General features: G+C 45.0%; 1 protein-coding gene across 1 annotated transcript in view; it reads right to left on the bottom strand.

Annotated features, from left to right (window-relative positions):
- ZC3H3 (zinc finger CCCH-type containing 3) overlaps window positions 1-21,590 on the bottom strand; it is a 365,042-nt gene extending 343,452 nt beyond the window's left edge. The window contains exons 1-3 of the mRNA XM_075063298.1: window positions 21,501-21,590; window positions 18,855-20,289; window positions 15,338-15,531 (exon numbers count right to left, since the gene is read on the bottom strand). Of these exons, the coding sequence (XP_074919399.1) occupies window positions 15,338-15,531; window positions 18,855-19,858 (1,198 nt within the window). The 5' untranslated portion in view covers window positions 19,859-20,289; window positions 21,501-21,590. The remainder of the gene's footprint in view (window positions 1-15,337; window positions 15,532-18,854; window positions 20,290-21,500) is intronic.
- Window positions 21,591-22,732: the final 1,142 nt, after the last annotated feature.

Here is a 22,732-nt window from a genome sequence, read left to right on the forward strand (position 1 = left end):
CAAAGATCAATTACTTGCCAAAATTAGGCTATCCCATCATACCATCCTTTAGCTTACTTCCGTGAAGTGCTCTGAACATGCAAAGTGCTGAGTAATAGTATTATTCACACACCAGTATTCCATGCTGCTCTCCAAATTAAAGGAGCACAGTGAAGTAAAAGATGATTCTCCTAGACACAGCTGAAGAGACACCTTTCACAGTACAGGCTTTTGTGTAGCAAACACAAGGACCTGCAATCTAGCTGGAGGAAATCCATTAATAACCCTTTTAAACAAAATGATCTCCTCAACACCCGTATTTGCTACACTTTCCCACGTGCCACGCATAAGCTGCTAAATAAAAACTAGTTTAATATGTAGGTTGGATTGTCATTCACTATGGGTAGATAAGTTACCTTAGCTGTTGAGTTCAGGAGATTTGGATTAGGTCACTACCAAAATGAGCTTGATTATCTCAGCCTCGTCCCTCTGAGGATATTTCTCTCCATCTGCAAATCCCTTAATGCTTTGCCATAACTGATCCTCTATGCTCAGAGGCCAGGACTAGAAGAGCCGGAGGTGCTGCAGGTCAGAACTAAGCAGCACTTGCAGAGCTGCATGGGGAGAACCAGTCCTGGGGAAAGTTAACTGGTCTGACTCTTGAGTAATAGACTTAACTCGAATTTCGCAGAACAAACCCATTACCACAGATCACTGTCTGTAAAGAATGAAATTCTGCAATGCTCCTGCTAATTGTGTGGGGATAAAACTACGCAATAAAGTCACCATTGTAAATATACATAAATTAGATTAGATCAGATAGATAGATCTTCAGTTAGTCTATAAGGTGTCACAAGATTCTTTGCTGCTTTTACAGATCCAGACTAACACGGCTACCCCTCTGATAATAGATAAAATAGATTCTCAATCAGATGCGTCTTTTCCAAGGCATAAATATTTGTCTTAACCATGCAGATTTGGGATCATAACCATTTGGTGCCCAAGAAAGGGAAGAGATGAACCATTCTGAAGCAAGGTACATATGCTGGCTGTAAAGTACAACAGGAAGAGATAGGTGTAAATCACACACACACCCCATCTAAGCAGACAGTAAGTACAGCGACAGCCGTACAAGCAACATCCATACAACCAACTCAGTTCAGCCCGTTGCTCCTTGACACAAAACCTGCTAAGAAGATAGGTGTCCACTGTGCTGAAGCGATAGGCTACTTTTTTTATATGCTGAGTTTGCATGAAGTTATCAATTATGGCAAAAGAAGGCACATTATTATTTAAAAACTCACTCACAACGCTACCTAAGCAGCATTCCCAAGGGGGATTTTCTCACAGCTTTTAAACATTACACCTCCAAGTGGCTGTGGCCATGTGTAAACGAACCCAGGCAACGAGGAATCCTGCCTAGGAGGGGCCATTATGAAGGGGAAAGAGACGCAGAAGAGCCTCTCACTGGAATCTCTGTAATATTCTGTAATCCCCACAGGCAAGAGAGGCAGACTGCACTGCTGCTGAACAATGCAGTTCTGAATTCAATTAAAGTGATTATCCGTTGTGCCAAATAAATTGTGTACAGCATATATCCTGCAGCATTTTACACCTTCGGGCTCATTATTTTCTAACTGTTTCCTCCTGTTTATGCACTTCCAAATTAAATTGCTGATAATATGCGCCAAAATAAAAAATGAGCGCACCTTGTCTGAAGAAAATTGATTCTCCTTTTTCCTGCACCAGGCGATTGCCAGGTTTTATATACTCTGTTCCTGGCGATCATTAGTAATTCAATTTTCTTTTTATTAGCCCCCTTATCTGCTGAGCAATATAGTGGCAGAGCTGACCTCTTTCACACGGGTAAATGTTTAAAATCTTTTCCCTGATTAATTTTGCCAGTTAAGGAAAAGAGGAGAAATGGCCCGGCTCTTAGCCATCACAATGAATAAAGCTTAATGTTGATTGTGATGGAATTTCTAATGCCAAGGAAATTGATTGAACGCAGCAATTACGCTGCAATAGTAACTCAAGGGAAATGGGATAGTTTTCTCCTGGCCATAGCCTTTTGGTTATTTAAAACAATCCAATTTGCAAGGATAATTATATATTAGTGTTTTATCTGCCACTTGAAATGAACATGGGAGTTTTGATACTGGCCCAGCATTAGCAGGTTATTGCTGCAAATTACTGGATATCTGCTTTCTTTCACATAAAGAGGAAATTAGGCAATCAATTACCAGAAAAAGGTGGACTACGGAGAATACAAGGGGCAAGACTGCCCTCTGCAGGTCAGAGGGAGGAGACATCACGTGAGCCTTTGCCAAAAAAGAGGCAGCGCTACCTTGCTTTCCAGCAAATCCTGTAATTTATAATCCTGTTTTGATGTGTATACACATACACACACTCTATATGTGGGTCTGCCAGGAAGTGTTGAGAGTCGTGGATGATATACACACAGGAGCCCGCTTGACATTTACATGGCTGCCACTTCTCCAGCAGAAAAGAAATGTTAATTTGACAAGATTAATTCTATTTATTAATAGAGACTAAACCACAGAAACAAGATGACAGTGCAATTGCACTGCATGCCTGAGCAGAGCTGAATGCCACTGGGAAAGGACCATTGTACAAAGATAGCAGAGCTAGAGCGACCAACGAAAGCAGCAGCATTGATTTTACAGGGGTGAGAAAAGGTTCACAACTCGAACCACTTGACTGTTTTTACCCTCCTTTCATTAAAGGACAGAGCTCAAGAAGGACATGATCCTGCAAGGTGCTGAGCACCCTCAAATGCCACAGATGCAAACTAGAGTTGGGATTGCTCAGCACCTTGCAGGACTGTGCCCGTAATTAAGACTACCTGGTAGAAGGGCATTAGTTTGTCCTAGGGTGTCCGAACACTTCGGGAACTGCACTGTACAGCTGATAACCCTTTGTACAGTAGTAGTGGGGATGTGTTATTGCGTCTCTGTCCATCAGATGTTACCAAAGAGTTTTGTTTAAAAAACAAAATAATAATAATGAAGACTGTCTGAAAACAGCATAGTTATAAAACTACAATCCGCACCATCCTGTCCTCTTCAAAATAAACAGCTGTCCAATTTGCTGAAGACCAAACATGTCTTATCTACACCAATCAGAATACAGCTTGTCAACAGCACTCCAAGGAGCTGCAGGTATCAGACTGCACCAATGTACAGTTTGCTACTTTATTATTTTAACTGTTTGTTGTAAAAAGTCACTGCACTGGAACACTGATGCAGGATAAACAGCTGCAACTTAGACAGTAATAGCCACAAAGTGTCCTAAAGGGCAGAACATTTACTTTTAAAAAACAGTGTGGAAGTCCCCTGCCCATCAATGATGGGCAGGGGACTTCCACACTGACCGGTATTGCTTCACTGACCGGTATTGCTTCACTGTTTCCTTGTTCTCCCCTCTGTCTGTATCCGTTGTCTGTTGTCTCATGCTTAGATTGTAAACTCTTTGGGGCAAGAACAGTCATTTTGTTCGATGTTTATAAGGCCTTGAGCACAATGGGGTTCTGGCCCATGACCAGAGCTCCAAGGCAATATGTTAATACAAATAATTATTATGATTTTCTCTCTGTGGTGTCTACATGCAATGAGTTTAGCTCAGATGACAAAAGATGCTTTTTTTCAATTTACGACTGGTGGAAACTCCACACAGGATCCAGAAATCAAGTTGGGCTTCCTCTCCTTTATACAAAAATTCTGCACTTGAAACAAAGCTGAGAGTTTGCTTAGTGATTCACATGCCAGAACTGAATCAAGATCATTCTCCCATAGTTATTCACAGACAAATAATGTTGGGAATTTATAGCGCAAGTTAAAAGTGCATTTCAAATCAAGGCAAACCATATACACACAACTTTAAAAACATGTATTAAAAAATACAGAAGTGATAGTATTAACAATATTTTTGCACTTTACTGCTGTTTTCTATAGATGGAAAGAGCTGTACGAGTTAAAACAGATATGCTGCCAATCAAGGACCAACACAAGACCCAATGAACACAGTAGGAGTCTTTTCATTAACTTCATCAAGCTTCCAGTCCGGTCAAAAGCAAGCATTTACAGGCCCCACAAAAGCTTGTAATTAGGGCATGCCAATTATCTACAGTCTCTTTTTTCACCCCCATCCTAAAATAAATAAATAAATAATCAATCCTAGGAAATTAAATGTAAAAAACTACACTAACATTAATGGAACAAGTGTAAGACTGAGCACTGAAGGGTCCCAAAAAAAAAAAAAAAATCCAGAAAATTAAGACTGCTCTAGAAACATTAATTCTGCCACACTTCATAAATGAAATAGTCTCTCTTCCTATTTCCCTGGGTAGGTATGTTTTACCCTTTGTTATGAACACGATCCAATGGCTGAACATTGAAACTAGACACATTTAGACTAAATAAGGCATACGTTTTTAACAGTGATTAATTAACCATTGGAACAATTTACCAAGGGTTGTGAAGAATTCTCCATCACTGGCAATTTTAAAATCAAGACTGGACATTTTTCTAAAAGATCTGCTCTAGGAATTAGTTTGGGGAAGTTCTATGGCCTGTGCCATAGAGTTCAGACTAAATGATCACAGTGGTCTTTTCTGGCCTTGGAATCCATGAACACACATCGCCACAGGGATGAGTGTAGTATCATAAAAATCACAATAAACAGGACATAAACTATACCACAGAGGCATCATGCCTGTATTAACCTTGTTAGAGCAACTTAAATTTTGGAATTTTCTTAATTACTGAGCACTTGTTAAAATGTTCCATTCAGACTAATATATTACAGTTAATTTATAACAGATGTGGAATTTATGCTAAAGACTATTTTGGATAATCTAATGGCCAGACGCCATCATTCTGTGACAATGTTCCATTTTCTCCCCTGCATCGTCATTAACTCGTACATTGAAAATGCTGGATACAGGGCAATTACTACTTCATCCCACAGAAGAGTCATTATTATTCTTATTACTATAGAGCCTAGGAGCCCTAATCATGCACCAGGACCCCATTGCGCTAGGCACTGTACCAACGTCCCACTGAATCAATGCTTAGAGGAAACACCAACCCAGGACCAAATTTTAACCTCTGCATCCCACAATCCATCACACAACCTCTCAAATGAGATTTCTGCATATATAGAACTCTGTAAGAGTCTATTGTGCCCATGCATCCAACTGCACTACACTATTACAGCCCTCTCTCTGCAACACGAGACTGGGTGTTAACAACGCTCCATAGAGCATTGCTGTTAAGGGACCAGATCCACCTCCCAGTAAGCACAAAAGACTTTTGACAAATTCAGTGAAAGCTGGATCATGCCCCAGACACAACGCGATACTAATATTAATGCAAAGGGACATTTACACTTCAATTTTGTAATCCTACAATTTTATCAGTTGCTGAAGGAATCAGGTATCAGGGTTTCATTGTGGACTTTCCAGATGCTATAAAATGGGCTGAGTTTCCCCTCTAACATGTGTGCCCCTGCTCACCCACACTCACTACCTGCTCTCAGTGGCAGGCGACTAGGCACAATTAGTTCCCCTATCCCTAGACCTGTGCATGACAGATGTTCTGGTTGAATTGGGGTCCCTTTGGATGTGATCAGTAGTGGTCTCATTTAGGAAGATGGAAAATTAGGGAGTCAAATGGGGATAACAGCTGTGTAACTTGTTTGGGAAAGGAGTGACTGGATAGATTTAACTGAGGAACTTGCATCTGGAGGTGGGAGAGGATAATGGTTGCTTTGTGACAAAGTCATAGGATCTGCTACTCAAGCCCCAAGAGGAGGCTCCCCAATCTTCCCTGTGTAACAGCGCTGGTAGGAGAATTCCATGGGCCTAATTCTGACACTGCTCTGTCCATCAGGATCTCTGTGAATCTGAGAAAGAAGGGGGGACAGGCCATGCTTCCAGCCTCTGAACCCAAGTGCATGAACCACGTCCCCCCTGACAGATATGCATCTGAGCTTGTGCTCCTAATGGGAATTTAGAAATCCTGGTGGTATATGGACAACACCATTCTCCCCAGAATTCCTGACCAAACTATCAGACCCGGCCCAAGACATATTGTTCCACAAAATTTCAACACCCTTGCAGTCCATGTCTCCGGTGCTTGACACATGATCTCATGGTTTCCATGAAAATCATGCAAGCATCCTAGGAGGTTTCTGGCTCAACTCACAGGTGTGCCAGCTTTGGAACTGAGCTTCAGGTTGGAGCCCAAACAGTCTCCCTGCCTGGCCTTCAATCAGGGTTTCACACTGCAGTTCAGAGCTGTGTAGTCAGCCTCACGAGAAAGGAATTGCCTAATGTCACTACATAGTAATCCCACTTGGGTGGTCCAGGATCATCACAGACAGCTCCACAGAAAACCAAGCCTGGTTCTCCCGACCAAAAGAGTCATCAACACCCAGGGGCCTGAGAGTATTGGGATGAAAGTGTAATTATTTAGCAGCTCTCACCCAATAATCTCTTAGAACCTCATAAAACTCTGCATGACAAGTATCATCCCTATGTCGCTAATGCACAAGAGAGGTGAAATAACTTGCCCAAAGTCACTAAGTCTATGGCACAGTCAGGTACAAAACCCAGAAGTCCTCCCTCCCAGTCTCCTGTTGTGTAACCGTTAGACCACAGAAAAACTAGAAGATACCAACAATTATACATTGAATTTTTAATATATATTCTGGCAATATCATTTGGGCAATATGTGCCCCTCAGCTCTTCTAGTCAAGTTAGAGACTGTTTTGAGAGCAGTAGTAGTACCGTATTTTCTTTATTCTCAGGATGTGGGATTGTGCCCTGGCTGTACACAAACCCAGGCAGACACAACACAGCCTTTATTACTGGAGCAGCATGGCATCCACCGTCCCATTAGGGAAACACTAATGGCGCTATCTGCATTAGATGTCCTCATTAGTGCTTGTTCATCTAATGCTAATTACCAGTATTAGAAACCAAAAAAAGCTTAATAAAAGGTCTGATGTCTAACACCTGCAACTACCACAACTCAGGCTGTTATCTCACAAACTAATCAATCAGACTTGGTACTTGATGGGAGATCTTCCTACTCCAGCCCAATAAAGAATGCAAGAACAGCCATATAGGGTCAGACCAATGGACCATCTAGCTCCGTATCCTGTATTCCAGCAGTGGCCAGTGCCAGGTGCTCCAGAGTAAATGAACGGAACAGGGCAATTTCAGGCAATCCATCCTCTGTCATTCAGTCCCAGGTTGCTGGAGCATGGGCTTGTGCCCCTGACCATCCTGGCTAATAGTCACTCACGGATCTATTCTCCATGATCTTTTTGGACCCAGTTATACTTATAAAGGAAATTCTATAGTGCCGAAGGAAGTGCTAGTGTAGATGCACTTTTTATGATTCATTTTTTGTTGATTTTTTAAGTACAAAAAGGTGAACACTTACAGCTTGTATATGTTTCTGAACACTGCATGCTTCACAGGGTCTCCAATAGAATTAGGCAATTATACAGTTCTACAACTCAAAGCGGCACGACTAGCCAATACAAAACCAGACACTCCGAGAGGGGACCTGATAACAAACTTCAAATAGGTTACAGGCTGTTGAAAAGAGGACTGGGACCAATTGTTCTCCATGTACACTGAAGATTGGACAAGGAGTAATGGGTTTAACCTGCAGCACGGAAGTTTTAGCTTAGATATTAGGAAAAAAACTAAAACAGTAGTTAAGCTCTGAAATATGCTTCCAAGGGAGGCTATAGAATCCCCATCACCGTCCAGCCTGTTTTTACAAAACTCCAAACACTTTCCAAAGATGGTTGCGGTTCATTTGGTCCTGCCACAGTGCTGGGAGCTGGACTTGATCACTTCTTGAGGCCCCATTTCTATAATTAAATTTCTATGATACATAGACATAACACATTACATTCATTTCCATGATATCCCAGCAGAGGACTAGGGGGCAGTGTGCCACTGGAGACATTAATTTTCAGATGAGACATGAAACTAGAGCCCTAACTGCTTGTGACCATTAAAGATCTCATGCCACTTTTAATAAGAATAGAGGTGTTACTCCTAGGGTCCTAGCCAAATTCCAATTAAGGTGACTACATTCTACCAATATTTAACTTGAATTTTCACCTGGCTACAGGATTCTTCCTCGCTTCCTGTGCTACACAGTTAGGTTGAGTTACTGCATATTGCTGAACAGCTGCTGCATTCCACTTTAGAGGTGGCTATGGTGATTAGAGAGACTGCAAAGTGACTGGGGATCCTTCAGGATGAAAGACGCAGCACTTCCCAGGTTAGACCCTGGTATCCTGCTAATACCTTATGCTGGAAACATTAGTTGGGAAAGCTAGCCTGTAGGTGTGAGGGAGAAGAGAGGACAAGGATCCTTCTACAGAATATGTTGCTATGCTGACTGCCTGGAGAATATTTCCAGGGAGTAAGATACACAGTCAAGCTCTCCTAGAACTATCCTTTTCGGTAAAAGATGCTCCCGAGAAGATATACTAGTCTGAAATGAACAGGATCTTCCTAATGAGAACTGCGGAAATGCCTCCCAAGGAAAATGATGGAAGTTATAGGATAGATTCCAAGGCCAGAAGGGAGCACTGTGATCATCTAGGCTGACCTGTCACGTGGGATATTTAAACCAAGACTGGGAAAAGCATTAGAAAACGTACTTGCAGGGAGCAACCCTGCACTTGCTCCCGGGTAACACGACCCAATGAGTCTTTTCGGTCTCTAAAATGAATGGATTCTATCACCTGTTAGCAACCCTGTTTCAAGGACAGGTGTTAAAAAGAACAATTTTTCTTTCTCCCCCTTGTAACAATCTTATGTACTTGAAAAAAATGTCCTTTATCTGTCTTCTTTTTTCCAGACTAAACAAACCCAGTTTTTTCAATCTCCCCTCATAGCTCATGTTTTCTAGAGCTTTAATAATTTCTGTTGCTCTTCTCTGGACTTTCTCCAATTTGTCCACATCCTTCCTGAAATGTGGCACCCAGAACGGGACACAATGCTCCAGTTGAGACTTAATCAACGCAGAGTAGCGCAGAAGAATTACTTTTCGTGTCTTATTTACAACACTCCTGCTAATACAGTCCAGAATGATGTTTGCTTTTTTTTGCAACAATGTTACACTGTTGACTCATATTTAGCTTGTGGTCCACTATGACCCGTAGATCTCTTTCTGCAATACTCCTTCCTAGGCAGTCATTGCCTTTTTGTACGTGTACCTTCCTAAGTGGAGCACTTTGCATTTGTCCGTATTGAATTTCATCCTATTTACTTCAGACCATGTCTCCAGTTTATCTAGATCATTTTGAATGTTAATCCTATCCTCCAAAGCACTTGCAACCCCTCTCAGCTTGGTATCACTTGCAAACTCTATATGTGTACTCTTCATACCATTATCTAAATCACTGATGAAGACATTGAACAGAACTGTACCCAGAACTGATCCCTATGGGACCCCACTCATCATGCCCTTCCAGCATGACACTGAACCACTGATAACTATCCTCTGGGAACGGTTTTCCAACCAGTTTTGCACCCACCATATAGTAGTTCCATCTAGGTTGCATTTCCCTAGTTTGTTTATGAAAAGGTTAGGTGAGACACTACCAAAAGCTTTACTAAAGTCAAGATATATCACATTTACTGCTTCCCCCCATCCACAAGGCTTGTTACCCTGTCAAAGAAAGTTATCAGGTTGGTTTGACACTATTTGTTCTTGACAAATCTGTTACTTATCACCTTATCATCTTCTAGATGTTTGCAAATTGACTGCTTAATTATTTGCTCCATTATCTTTCTGGGTACAGAAGTTACACTGACTGGTCTGTAATTCCCCAGGATTGTCCTGATTTCCCTTTTTACAGATGGGCACTATATTTGCCCTTTTCCAGTCATCTGGAATGTCTCCCATCTTCCATGACTTTTCAAAGATAATAGCTAATGGCTCAGATATCTCCTCAGTGAGCTCCGTGAATATTCTAGGATGCATTTCACCAGGCCCTGGTGACTTGAAGACATCTAACTTGTCTTAAGTAATTTTTAACTTGCTCTATTCCTATTTTAGCCTCTGATCCTACCTCATTTTCACTGGCATTCACTATGTTAGACATTCAAACACTACCAACCTTCTTCGTGAAAACCGAAACAAAGAAGTCATTAAGCACCTCTGCCATTTCCACATTTTCTGTTGTTATTCCCTCCCACTTACCCCCCATTGAGTAATGGGCCTGCCCTCTCCTTGCTCTTCCTCTTGCTTCTAATGTATTTGCAGAATGTATTCCTGTTACCCTCTCTCTCTCTAGCTAGTTTGATCTCGTTTTGTCCCTAGATACTTGTGTTATTTGTTTATATTCAGCCTTTGTAATTTGACCTAGTTTCCACTTTTTGTAGGACTCTTGTTTGATTTTTAGATAACTGAAGATCTCCTGGTTAAGCCAAGTAAGTAGAATAAACATTTATTCCTCCCTCCCCCAAGCCAAGAGGTAGTCTCAGTTTTGCAGAGAGTGGATCCAATCCAGGGAGTTCTCTGAATTGCTACAATGTGGAAAGTTCAAACCCCATAGGACCCTTATAGGTTAATTTTCTGAACAGCCCCCACACTTTTCCTCACTCTAGATCAGGACTCGACAACCTTTCAGAAGTGCTGTGCCAAGTCTTCATTTATTCACTCTAATTTAAGGTTTCACATGCCAGTCATACATTTTAATATTTTTAGAAGGTCTCTTTCTATAAGTCTATAATATATAACTAAACTATTGTTGTATGTAAAGTAAATAAGGTTTTTAAAATGTTTAAGAAGTTTCATTTAAAATTAAAATAAAATGCAGAGCCCCTCGGACTGGTGGCCAGGACCCGGGCAGTGTGAGTGCCACTGAAAATCAGCTTGCATGCTGCCTTCGCCATGCGTGCCATAGGTTGCCTACCCCTGCTCTAGATGGATCAGAGTCACCACCACCACCAAATGTGCCTCCACTGTGCACATATACAAAAGCCTGCATGGTTTAGAATGAAGAATTGTTTCTTGATGACACTTATCTATGTTCAGGACCCTGGGATTTTAATATGTATATATTTCCAAAATATATGGATCTTTGGTGGTTGCTGTACAGGTCCCCAGGAGACATTAGGGCAGTGGGAGAGTTTAGTCCATTTGGTCTTTATATTCTGAATTTACACAAGGTTTCACATCTAACTACAAAATCCTTATATGGGCTTTGACTGACAGCTTTTGGAATAAATTGTGGTATATTTGCCCAAGTATAATTTATGCTAAACAGCCTATCATGAGCATCTACTTAAAATGAAGTTCTGCCCTGAAAAGTGACACTAAAAACAGGGAGATGTGCTACAAAGAAGGGCTCCATAGCTACCCTCCATAGCTGGCAGACATGAGTAAAACTGATACACACAAACAGCCTCATTTTGCCATGCTAATGAGAAGATAGACCAGCACTGTGGCACTATCTGAAGGGCAAATGCTACATTCAGGGACAATCCCGGGGGAGAGTTGGGAGAAAGACAGTCAGAAATAACAGGGCCGTCACAAATGATTTGACAAGCCAAAGAACGTAAGATTTACATGGGGGGACCAATACCACTAGCTAGAACCAGGTACCATCTTTGTAGGTGATGTGCAAGCTTCAAGAGTGGAGTCATAGACCTCTCCAAAGCAGAAAATGCCAATACGGACACCTCTTGTGGTACTTCTGCAACATGGACAAGGAACTATTATGTCCTGAGAGATCCCCACACTCATTTTCATTTGCAGCTCAGCCACTGCGGAATGTGAAGCCAAGTTTCCAGAAACGAAGGGCTCAATAAAATTTCATGTCTACCGGTTAGAACAAAAGAAGTAGGAGTCAGGAGAGCGAGGTTCTAGTCCCAGTTCTGCCACTGACTCAGCTCAGTGAACCCACGTCCCTTCTTGGTGGCTCAGTTTTCTCATGTACCCGCCTCCTAAGTGCTTTGAGATCCGTGGATAAAAAGCACTCAAAGTGCAAAGAATTACTACAGACTGAACTTGCTGTGCCCCTCAAAGCTTCTATAGCAGAGCAACTTGTTCCAGCACCTCAGCAGATGCATCAGAATGTTCTTTTTAAAAGAGGTGAATTGTAAAGAATTTTTTAATTTGTGACACCGAGAAAATCACACTGGTGAAAGTGCCAGATCAACAACTCAGGAGACTTAATGCTGTATATACCCCTAGAGCAGGTACAGCACAAGCAAGCTGCCTCCCTGTCTGAGGCTTCCATGCAAACCCCACTACTTGAACTAAGCAGCTGTCACTAAATTGCTCTTTCCAGCTACCAGCTTTAGCATTAATTTTTTCCTAGATCCTTGCTGCTTTGTGCTCAACAGCTTGAGGGGATATCTATAAGTACAGCACTGCAGTGGTGCAGCTGTACCGATGTGGCTGCGCCGCTGTAGTACATCTAGTGAAGACGCTCTATACCGGCAGGAGAGAGCTCCCCCATTGGCATAAGAAAAAAAAAACCCCACCTCTGCAAACGGCGTCGGTGGGAAAAGCTCTCCTGCCAACATAGCACTGTGCACACGAGCGTGTATGTCAGTGTAACTTACATCGCTCGGAGGGGTGGAATATTCACACCCGAGTGACATACATTTTGCCAACACAGGTTGTAGTAGATATAGCCTTAGTCTCCTCTTAGCCTTCACCAACTAGTTGCGCCCTCACAGAAACACTCTCACTGACATGCAGTAAAGCCCTGGGCGCTCTCCTCATCTCCCTTCCCTTCTCCCTCAGATGATCTCTGAAGAGGCCTTGTGGCTGAACTGTCTTTGGTAAGTTGATTTCCTAGGTTCAATGTGAGCTGAGAGAGACCTTTGGTTCTATTTGCAGTGTCCATGTACCATGACATTCTTTTCTACCCAAGCCTTTCATGTAGGGCCTTTCAGTGGTGCCCTATCTCCAGCAACCTAAAAGCCTCTCCAGGTGCAACAGAATTTAGAGAGAGAATTGGGAGAAATTGAGCCTCGACACCACTGCACAGTGACTGGTTTGGTTTCCAGGGGTCTGACAATCACAAATGCTCAGAAGGTCAAAACATGCAATCATACACCTAAATGCACATCTCATCTCTCTTCACCTTCTTCTCCCACACACTGTGTTGTGCCTTTTATCATGTTGGCTCACGACCTCTGGAACCTCTCCCCACTATACCTGGCACACTCTTCCTGACCACGGCTGCAAAGCAACCCCTCCCCACACCTCCAAATCCCTCCATATAAAAACACCCACTTTCCATAGAAAATCACTCTTCCCTGCTCCTCACCAACAACCCCTGATGCTCTCTCTCGCCTGAAGTGTTGCCCTGTTTACTGTCTTTTGTTTGTCCAAGAACAGCAGCATCTGTGCACACAAAGGACAAGTTAGACATGTGGCTGTTCTTCTGCACGAGCAGTGACTGCAATTGTGCTTGTAAGCCTAGTAATTCCACATGCAAATTAGGCAACTGCACATGCATTTTCCAGAAAAAAATCACACCTAAGCCATTTTGAGACCAATTCCTGTAGCCAGAGCATAGAACAGTCCCTTCCAACTCAAATAAGCAGCGGTATCAGCAACAGTAGAGCAATAGCCACGTTGCTGTACCCCAACTGGCTAAGTGCACACACTCCCCACTACCCCATCTCCTCCCATCCACACTTGTTGAAAGCAAGAGTCTTCAAAGCTTGCCCCTCTCTAGTAGTTTCCATGTGAGGCTCTCAAGTGCTTTATCAACAATACTCACACTACCACCCTCCCCACCCCTGTGGTAGACATTAAACCAATTTTACAGAGGAGAAAATTGAAAGAAATGATAAATGATCTGTTCCATGTTCATACAATTAGGTGCAGCCCTCAGACTCCCAGCAAGTTGCCAGTGCAGCAATGGGCTGGGTTATTTGAAAGCTCCTGCTCTGCAAGGAGGGTTATGGAGACAGCTTCCTGTCAACCCAGACCACACAAGAGAATCATATAAACACAAGTTAATGGGCCAGAAATGACAGAGAGCCTGCCCCACTAACTGCCGAATCTCACCATACACAGCAGGTGATCAAACCAGAGACACACCAACTTAGAAGACATTGAGATGTGCACAACGTCCATGTGCATGAGGTCAAATCCTCTAGCAGCTAGTTCTAGGGTAAAAGGTGCTTTACAGATAAATGCTCTTCTACATAGGGGGCAGTACTCCATTCTACAAACAAACATTTAATTCTTTTAATAACCCTTTGAGAATGTTTAAATTAACCTATTAATTTCAACCAACTCACACATACATGCTTTACCCCTGCAGAGATGCAGCTGTAATGCTCACAGTTCCTAACCACGATGCAGTTATCAGGTAGATTTTTCCTTGCTGAGATGAGCATCTCATGAGACACACACTGTTTTTTCCCTAGTGGAAAAACAGCAATTATACAATCTTACAACTGTACCTTACAAACAACGCTTCTGCCACCTCCTCCTTTGAGTCCTTCTTCAAACACACTCTCTCTGTGAAGCCTGTAAACTCTAGCCCACTCAAAGATATGATTGGCTTAACCTTTAAACTATCTCTATACTGACCAACAATACTTGAACTCTGCTGACCACTCAGTGAGTTCTCTGTGTTCTGAGTGTCTGTTTAGATTGCAAGATCTTCCATGGAACAGTCCTTGCCCTTTCCTGATCTAGAGAGTGACAAGGTGACGGTGGTAAAGGAAAAAGAAGGACACAACCGAAATTAACAGACATTGACCAGTCACCATTGAGGTTCTGTTCACACCAATAAGGTTTCTTAACCATGGGGAGTGGGGGCCCATCAACAGTTCATATACGTTCAGAAACAGGGAATTGACCCTACACATGCAGAAGATGACTCCGTGCTGCGCACAGATCTATATACAGTGAAAGTTACTTTACGCCACCACCCAAAACACTACTGAAAACAATCACTTGCCCTGTAAAAGCTGGTCTTTAACTGATGGTACAGCCAACCCATCCTAGGAGCAAGGGGACGCTTTAGAGTAGCTGTCAATTAGAGGTGGTCCTGAGGGGAGGTTTCATGGTGCACGTGGGGGCAAGGTGGGGGAACGCAAGGCTCTAGAGAAGTGGGACCTGGTGAGAAAGCTCTGAGATGGAGTGAAGGCCCCATCCCATGCTGTCTCCTCTTCTCAACACTGACTCTACAACAGTGATCAGCAGGTTTAGCACACTGAGGAATGAGCAGCTCATTTCCTACTTCCAAAAACTTACTTCTAAAACTGTCCCTTCTCATGCAGTATTCCAGCTCTATCATCACACGTCCAAGCTCTTACCTTCTTTGGCTGGGATGTGCATTCTAGAGGCTGGCAGTCGGCATAGTCTGTGCTTGGTGATCTGCACCAGCTCCTTGGGCAGGATTCTCTTCAGTGGTGCAGGTCTTCCCCGCAGGGAGTTTCTTTTCCTGAGAGAGTAGTGGCTTTTCAGGGGCATTGTGGGAAAGGAGTTGTTGTTCTTATCTGTTGGGGAACTGCAAAGAATGCAACACAGGGAGTTTAAAAAGGGACCACAAAGGTATCAAACAGCAACTCCCTGCCTTCAGCTATCTGTTCTCTCCTTTCTCCACTAACACAGGGAGACAGTAGCACAGCTGGGATTAGACTCCCGGTCTGATACCTTATCCATTGAACTACAGTGCTTCTCTAGTAAGACCAATGCAAATATGCTGATGGGTAATGCCAGGCGAAAGGGCAAATTTGACCAATTGCTGGAAAAGCATGAAGAGAGACAGCATTCTTTGACAACTCAATTCACATCTAGGTATCCCTCATCACTCCCAGTCTCTCCCCTACTATAGCTGTTGGAGGAGGAGGATGTTCTTAAGAGGGCTGAGAAGATCAGGCCAAGCCAGGCAAAAGCAATAAGCAAGCAGACCCCAAACTCTCCTCACCTCACCCCACAGACCCCAACTCCTCAGCACCACTCATGTGGAGACATCCTCACCTCTCTCCAGGAGACAATGCCAAGGCACGGTGGGGAGATTAGTAGAAGATGGACGAAAAGATCAGCTTGGACATAGGAGTAAGGGCCAGATGCCCCCAAATTCTAACCTAAGCTCTGTCACTGGCTTATTGTGTGGCCCTGGACAAATCAGTGAAACCAAAATTTTCAAGTTCATTCTGGGTATCTCTAGTTTATTGATGCAAATCAGTGGTTTGAGCATTGGCCTGCTAAACCCATAGTTGTGAGCTCAGTCCTTGAGGGGGCCACTTAGGGATCTGGGGCAAAATCAGTACTTGGTCCTGCTAGTGAAGGCAGGGGGCTGGACTCGATGATCTTTCAGGGTCCCTTCCAGTTCTAGGAGATCGGTATATCTCCATATATATATTTTTTAAACACAGCAACACAGAGCACACCCTTCCCATGACAATGCCTGCACAGTGCTTTCATAGCTCACTAGCTTAAGAAGTGAGACACAGCTTGGTCCTGATCTCAAGTCTGTGCCATTAGACCAGTGCTTCTCAAAGCTGGGCCGCCGCTTGTTCAGGGAAAGCCCCTGGCGCGCCGGGCCAGTTTGTTTACCTGCCGCGTCTGGAGGTTCAGCCGACTGAGGCTCCCACTGGCCGCGGTTCATCACTCCAGGCCAATGGGAGCTGCGGGAAGCAGCGGCCAGCACATCCCTCGGCCCGCACCACTTCCCGCAGCCCCCATTGGCCTGGAGCAGCGAACCACGGCCAGTGGGAGCTGCAATCAGCCAAACTTGCGGACACGGCAGGTAAACAAACCAGCCCGGCCCGCCAGGGGCTTTCCCTGAACAAGCGGTGGCCTGACTTTGACAGCACTGCATTAGACCATCAGTCCAACTTGTGCCATTTCCCTGGATGTGTGACTTAGCCCACATGCTTTTTCCCTTCACATCTGTTTACTTCCACTCCTATTGTACATTACACTTAACAAATGTGCCCACAGCAGAGGTTTCATTCCATATGAATTGTGCTGGATAGTTCTGCTGCTCCTGCACATTGTACTCTACTAGTGGCATCCAGGAAAACTGCACGACCACCAAGGGGACATGGATCCTTGTCAACTTCAAAACTATGGGAAATTATAAAAGCATCTGCAAAAATTCTTGGAGAGAGAGACAAGGCACGCCCAGGCCCAAGGGATGTTATCATGCTAGACATGCCATGGGATTAACAACAATCCCATGGTACTTTTTGTATAAATAGACTTTTGCCCTGGTATCCCTTCTCCCCACTGTAATGTGAAGCGTTGTACACAGATCATCTGCTGCCTACTTCTCCAGAGCCATCTGCATATAAAACGTGTAAAACACTCTGGAGTGAGAAATCATTCCTTCTCTCCTCCTCACCCCCTACATCTAACAAAGTCATAGCCAGAAACTGAAACCTCTTTCCTTACTAAAACAACCAGGAGTCCTTGTAGCATCTTGGAGACTAAAATTTATTTGGGCATAAGCTTTCGTGGGCTAGAACCCCCTTCATCAGATGCCTGGAGTGGAAAATACAGGTAGGTATAAATACAACACATGAAAAGATGAGAGTTGTGTTGCCAAGTGGGGGGTCGTGCTAACAAGGCCACTTCAATCAGGGTGGATGTGGCCCATTCCCAACAGTTGACACGAAGGTGTGAGTACAAAAAATAATCCTCTGTTGATACTCACACCTTCTTGTCAACTGTTGGGAATGGGCCACATCCACTCTGATTGAATTGGCCTCATTAGCACTGACCCCCAGCTTAGTAAGGTACCTCTGGATATGGAAATTGTATGGCAGGCCATGAATGCTCATGAAATTGGGGGCTGGGGTGAGGAGGGGGTGAGGGCTTCAGGTGGGGGTCCAGGCTCTGGGGTGGGGCTGGGGATGAGGGGTTGGGGGTGCAGGAGGGTGCTGGCTGGGACAGAGGGGTTTGGAGGGTAGAGGGTTGGAGCGCAGGAGGGGGTCGGAGTGCAGGTTCCAGGCGTCACTTACCTCAAGCAGCTCCCAGAAGCAGCAGCATATCTTCCCGCCGGCTCCTATGCGGAGGCGTGGCCAGGCAGCTCTGTGTGCTGCCCCGTCTGCAGGCACCGCCCCTGTAGCTCCCATTGACCGTGGTTCCTAGCCAATAGGAGCTGTGGGGGTGGTGCTTGGGGTAGGGGCAGCGTGTGGAGCCCCCAACTGAGCCTATGCATAGGAGCCAGAGTGGGGGACAGGCTGCTGCTTCCAAGAGCCCCGCAGAGCGGAGCAAGCCCCGGACCCCGCTCCCCAGGAGGAGCTCAAGGGCCAGATTAAAACATCTGAAGGCCAGGATGTGGCCCCCGGGCAGTAGTTTGCCCTCCCCTGGACTAACATAGCTACCTCTCTGAAACCTGTTTCCTTACTGACTTCTTTTCCCCCACTGAATACTGGCTTATTATTGTAGGTCTCTAATAAGAGATGCCAGCAATATATATTTGAAGGAGGACACAGTTGGGGAAAAAGGAAAAGAAATAACAGTTGTTTGTGGGAAATAAAGCAGCTGAAGTTTAAAGACTCTTACCTCTCAAAAACAGCATATTTCACACTGATCTGAAAGTCCCATGTTTGGAAAGGAAGCAGCAAGCATTTCTTTGTACTGCGATAGCACCTAGCAATCCCACTCATAGACCAGGACCCCACTGGGCTACACACTGTACACAGAACACAAAGAGGGTCCCCGTTCCAAAGAGCTTACAGTGTAAATAATTGAGTATTTGCTCCCATTGAAGTCAATGGCAAGACTCCTAGGGACTTCAATGAGAGTAGGAACTGGCCCCGGGAGAAGTGCAAAGAAGGTTAGTACCAGCTACAGAACTTCAGACAACTAGTAACTTACCAGCAACTCCCCTTTCTCCTGATGATTTTGGTCCGGCTCTTCACTTTATAAGTGGAAAGCGCTGCATCGTTGAAAGAGGACTTCAACCCATCATGATCGATGGATGCATTGCTTAGAGTCTGAAGGCCAAAGTTGGCTCTGGAAGCCTGGGAGACTCCAGCCTCCTTTCGTCCCTCAGACTGCCACCTGAACACTGACTTGGAAGTTGAAGAAGGTGGCTGTAGGCTGGATGCTTTCCATTTGTATTTACTAGGAGAGGCATCCAGCTTCAAATGCACTCCGGATTTCTTCTGCTTTGCTCCAAAGTCCCCCTTTGGCAGTGGTTTAGCAGTTCTCTCTGCTCCCACAGAAAGCTTCCTAGTGCTTTCAGAAGCTCTAGGGCTGGTCCATTTCTTTACAGCACGGGGGCATTTACTAGGATTTGCTATCCATGTATAGTTGGTTTTCCTGAACTTAGAAGCTTTACTGGAGACTGGCGTTGAGGCAGCTCTTTGGAAACTGGACAGCTTGTGTGGTATTGCAAACTGGTTCTTCACTGGGTTTATCCCAACCTCTGAAGTCACAGCCTGAACTGAGTTTGTGTGTGCCTCAGATTTTCCAAGGGTCTTTGGCTCCTTCAAAGTATCTCTTCCTGCCGTGACTTGCTCTGAACTGTGAGCTGGAACCTGTGCTACTCGCTTCTTCCAGGCTACCAGCCAGCCTGATTCTCCATCAGGCAGAGCTGAAGGCTGTTGAGGCTTGGATTTTAATGCTATGGCACTTTCACTGATAACGTCACGTAACTCAGGAGCACTTTTAGCCAGTTTCACAGTCCGAAGTTTGCCCGGTTCCTTCGCACATGCTGGGCTTACGTCATCTCTGCCTCCAGCAACAGCAGGCTGGTCCAATGAACTCTGGGAGACAGAGAGAGACGATTCTTTGCCCTCTTTTTGAGCAACACTTTGAAAGCTAGAACTTTCATGAACCTTTTCATTTCCTTTTGGAGCAGCCATGGCTGCTTTCATCCCAGAGGAACCCTGCTGGGATCCCAACTCACTAATATTTCTATTGTCCAAGGCTGAGCTAGTCTTCTGTGGCAGTTTGACTCCTATGACTGTATCACCTGTTGCTAAGCCCACTTGCCTTTCCGAGCCTGTTCCCTGTGACCCCGCAGGCTGGCTATTCCTTTGGCTCACAAAAGCCTGAAGTGCATTGGCAGATGCACTGCTTCCAGGATGATGTGTTGGTGCAGGCGGTCTGTTTACAAGTGAGTACTTTTTCCTCCAAGAGTTACCTTGATGTGATTGGAAATCCCTTGGAGCTTGCTGAGAATATCTTGCAGAGAATGCTCCCTGACTGTTGAAAGCAGTCTGCCTGGGATTTCTCCACCTTGGAGTCCTGGAGGGCGGGGGCACTGGTGCATTTCCATAGATGTTTTTATGGTCATTTATGAGACCTTAAGAAAGCAAAACCACCTCTGTTAGTTGCATCTTTCACAACAGTCTTGCAACAGCAAGTTATGCAAATTGATTGTCTTCACATTGCACTGAAAACACCTGTCCTACATGGGCTCTCATGCTCAGTAGGTTTCAGACACCATCACTAATGCTGGAAGAAAAGCTGAGCTATGTAATGATTACAGATTTCTTATTGTGGAACTTTACATAGCAATCAAATACTGCATCATCCCACCTTCTGGCCATGTTTAGTTCCTCTTATATGCACCAGTCTTGAATCCACTACTCTGATCATTGTTCCTGTAGATCACTCATGGTGAGGGTGGCAGTAGGAGGGGGGACAGACAAGAAGGAGAGAAAACTTACTGCTTATTTCTTTTATAGGTATCTTTTTAGCTCTCACCATTGCATCTCTGAGCCCCTTTATAGCAGAGATTGCCTAGCAACCCTAATCGGATCCTGCTCATATACAGCCCAATACAGTCCCCTATAGAGGTGCTTATAATTTGGTCTAGGAAAGGAAGGGTAGACTTATTATTAAAGCAAGAGACTAAGAGTCAGGAGGCTTGAGATCTAATCCCATCTCCACCACTGATTAACAGTGCATGTGAGTCGCTTGGGCAAATCACTTTATGTCTCTGTGCCTCAATTTCCCTATTAACAACAATATGGATGAATATGATTCCAGGGGTGGAGGTATTGCGAGACTTGTAAAATATCAATATTTATAAAAAGAACAGGAGTACTTGTGGCACCTTAGAGACTAACAAATTTATTTGAGCAAAAGCTTTCATGGGCTACAGCCCACTTCTTCGGATGCAAGCACTTTGGGATCTTCAGATGAAAGGGGTTAACAAAGGACTATATCTGAGCCCCGTGTTATTACAAGGGATTTCTGTGTGCTTTGATGAAGAAAACACCTTTTTCCTGCTGTCAAAAACTAGACCATATAGCTCCAGAAAGGCAACATAAGCTGACCTGCCAGCTAAACTCCCTGCCCACAAACTGCTCCACTGATGTTGAAATGTACTTCAAAATCCAGAAGCAACAAGACACACATCAAAACACAAATAAAATCTCATAACTTTTTCTGCTGCTCTTCATTCCACCTCCCAGAACCACACTTAGTCTGTATTACATTTAATAAAATTATGAGATCCTCAGAGCAAGGACCGAGTCATCTTACTTGTGTGTACAGCTCCATGCATACCTGTAGTGGTGCAAAATTAGTCATATGAGATCAGGTGTATCTGGCTGTGTTCAACTCAGACAGTGTTGGTCTGTCTACACTGCAAAGAAAAATGTGTGTTGCAGCATCTCAGAGCCTGGGGCTAAAAACAACAGTGTATATGTTCAGGTTTAGGCTGGAGCCCAGGTCCTGAGACCCATCCTCCTCACTGGGTTTCAGAGCCCAGGCAGGAACACTGACACTGCTATTTTTAGTCCTGTGGTATGTGCCCAAGCTGGCCTGGGCTCTGAGACCTTGGCTACACTGGCACTTTACAGCGCTGCAACTTTCTCGCTCAGTGGTGTGAAAAAAACACCCCCCTGAGCGCTGCAAGATACAGCGCTGCAAGCTAAACCCCATGAGGAGGTGGAGTACGTGCTGCGCTGAGAGAACTCTCTCCCAGCGCTGGTGCCGTGACCACACTTACACTTCAAAGCGCTGCCACGGTAGTGCTCCCGTGGCAGCGCTTTGAAGTTTTCAGTGCAGCCATACCCTAACACTCACTACCATGGGCCTGGGGTTTTTTGTTCTCTAGAAGTACCTTCGGTCAAAGATAAGAGCCCTGACAGAGGGGAGAGCACAAGTGGATTTGCAGGACCCAAGGTGGGGTTTCTAGCACTGCAAATCAGAAAAATCGACCTTGCAACCCGCAAAGCAAGGCACCCCTCAGCGCAGGCAGGGGAGCTCAGCTGGTGTCTTTCACCAAGAACTAGGCAAGGCCACACAAACAGGTTCCAGCCTCTCTGCAGAGGACCTGAGAGACTGGGGGAGCCTTTTGGGGATCGCAGGGGAGGCAAGGAAGGTGCCCACTCTTTGCACCACGGCTCAGACTGAGGGGCCACACGACCCAATCCCAGCACCAGGGACAAGAAGTTCAGGGAAAATGAATGTCGCAGCAGGTCAGCTCCCCCTCCTTACTGCAGCTAGAGGGGGTAGCTGGGCCCCTCGCACCGCAGGGGGGGGACAGGACTGAGGTGCTGCGGGCAGCACACTGGGGAGGTAGTAACAGGACCAGGGGGCAGAACACTGGCAGACTGGTGGGAGGGGACCGCACAGCAGCAGGCGGGGGTAACCGGACCGGGGGGCGACGCGACAGCAGACAGAGACGGTAACGAACCCGGGGGCGGGGGGTCGCGTAGCGGCGGTAACGGGACCCGGCGGCGGCCCTACTGGGACTGAATAATGGGCCCGCGGGGGGGCGGTGCTACGACGGG

This window comes from Chelonoidis abingdonii, chromosome 2 (genome assembly GCF_003597395.2).
Source record: "Chelonoidis abingdonii isolate Lonesome George chromosome 2, CheloAbing_2.0, whole genome shotgun sequence".
In the NCBI taxonomy this organism is placed as follows: Eukaryota; Metazoa; Chordata; order Testudines; family Testudinidae; genus Chelonoidis; species Chelonoidis abingdonii.